Source organism: Mustela nivalis, assembly GCF_964662115.1.
Source record: "Mustela nivalis genome assembly, chromosome: 9".
NCBI classification, from domain to species: domain Eukaryota; kingdom Metazoa; phylum Chordata; class Mammalia; order Carnivora; family Mustelidae; genus Mustela; species Mustela nivalis.
The window spans coordinates 106,517,668-106,519,155 of record NC_139028.1 but is presented as its reverse complement, the minus strand read 5'-3'; the positions used below and the strand labels follow the sequence as shown (position 1 = coordinate 106,519,155).

Sequence of the window (1,488 nt, the reverse complement as noted above, 5' to 3'; positions counted from 1 at the left end):
AGCTATCAGATGACATAAAAACGTAATGTACATATTGTTTCATTTGAGAAAGAACATGATATAATTTTTCTGGTACTTTCTACATATAATTTTAATTCTATGTCACACTTATTTACAAAGAATTCAGAGGATGATACTATATTGCAGTGAGCAAATGTTTATTGACCACCAGCGGGAATCAACACATTCTACTAGTTTAATTAATCAAGGAAAAAATCAGATTGTGAAGGAAAGTCCACTTTTACTTTTTCAATTTTTTTTTTCATATTTTATAAACACAAAGCCTGGTTTCTACTGATGATAACTTTTTTCAGGGCATCTTTTACATCCTTGTTCCTGAGGCTGTAGATTAAGGGGTTCAGCATAGGAATGATCACTGTGTAGAAGATGGAGGCCATTTTGTCTGTGTCTAGGAAATGGTTTGAGCTCGGCTGTAAGTACATAAAGATGAGGGTCCCATAGAATATGGTGACTGCCAGCATGTGAGAGCCACATGTGGAAAAAGCTTTGCGCCTGCCCTCAGTTGAGCGCATCCTCAGGATGGTAGAAATTATGAACATGTAGGAGACAAAGACAATCAGAACAGAGGAAATGGATGTGATCCCAGCACAAGCAAAGATCCAAAGCTGTTTGAAGTGAGTGTCTGAATAGGTTAGCCTGAGGAGAGGCATGTCATCACAATAGAAATGATTGATGATATTGGAGTGACAGTAGGAGAGACGAAAGGTAAGGATAGTATGAAACAGTGCCATCAGGAAGCTATAGCTGTACGGGATGGCCACAAGCTGAATGCAGATTCCTGGGGACATTACAACCATGTAGAGGAGAGGGTTACAAATGGCCACATATCGGTCATAGGCCATGGAAGCCAGCAGCAAGCACTCAGATACCATGAACATGAGGAAACAGCCTAACTGAGCAGCGCATGCATTGAAGGAGATAACATTTTGTTTGTATAAGAAGTTTCCAAGCATTTTGGGTGTAATGACAGAAGAGTAACAGAAATCAACAAAAGCTAGGTTGCTAAGAAAGAAGTACATTGGAGTGTTGAGTCTCGAGTCTGTTCTAATGACTAAGATCAAACCTAGATTGCCTACTACTGTGAAAAGGTAGATAGATAAGAAAACCACAAAGAAGGGCATCTTTAATTCCTTTTGATCTGTGAGGCCCATGAGAATGAAGTCCTTCACGTGGGTGCAATTTATCTGAGCCATATCTTTTCAAGACATCTGCATAAGGAAGTAGAGAAGAGTTAAATTCAAGTTGACATTCCAATAAGTAGTATTTTTTTACTTTCATATGTTGTAAAGAGGCTTCATTGCTAATATAGAAATTGTTAGCATTTTGAGATTCTGCGAATGAGATGGAGAATAGAAAGAGTTGTATGTGGGAACAGCCTACTTCTCTTCTCAAATGCAATGTGTATACAAAGGTGGGACCAATGGAAAAGTTCACATTTTCTTGGTTTCTGTTCAAAGGTCTTGTGCA

The 1,488-nt window shown here is 38.6% G+C and overlaps 1 protein-coding gene across 1 annotated transcript; it reads right to left on the bottom strand.

The window, feature by feature from the left end:
• Positions 1 to 269: 269 nt before the first annotated feature.
• On the bottom strand, positions 270 to 1,214 carry LOC309872859 (olfactory receptor 8U9-like; the record flags this gene model as incomplete). The annotated part of the gene is made up of 1 exon (XM_082747826.1): positions 270 to 1,214. The coding sequence occupies one exon, from the start codon at positions 1,212 to 1,214 to the stop codon at positions 270 to 272; it is 945 nt and encodes a 314-aa protein (XP_082603952.1).
• Between the last annotated feature and the right edge of the window lie 274 nt (positions 1,215 to 1,488).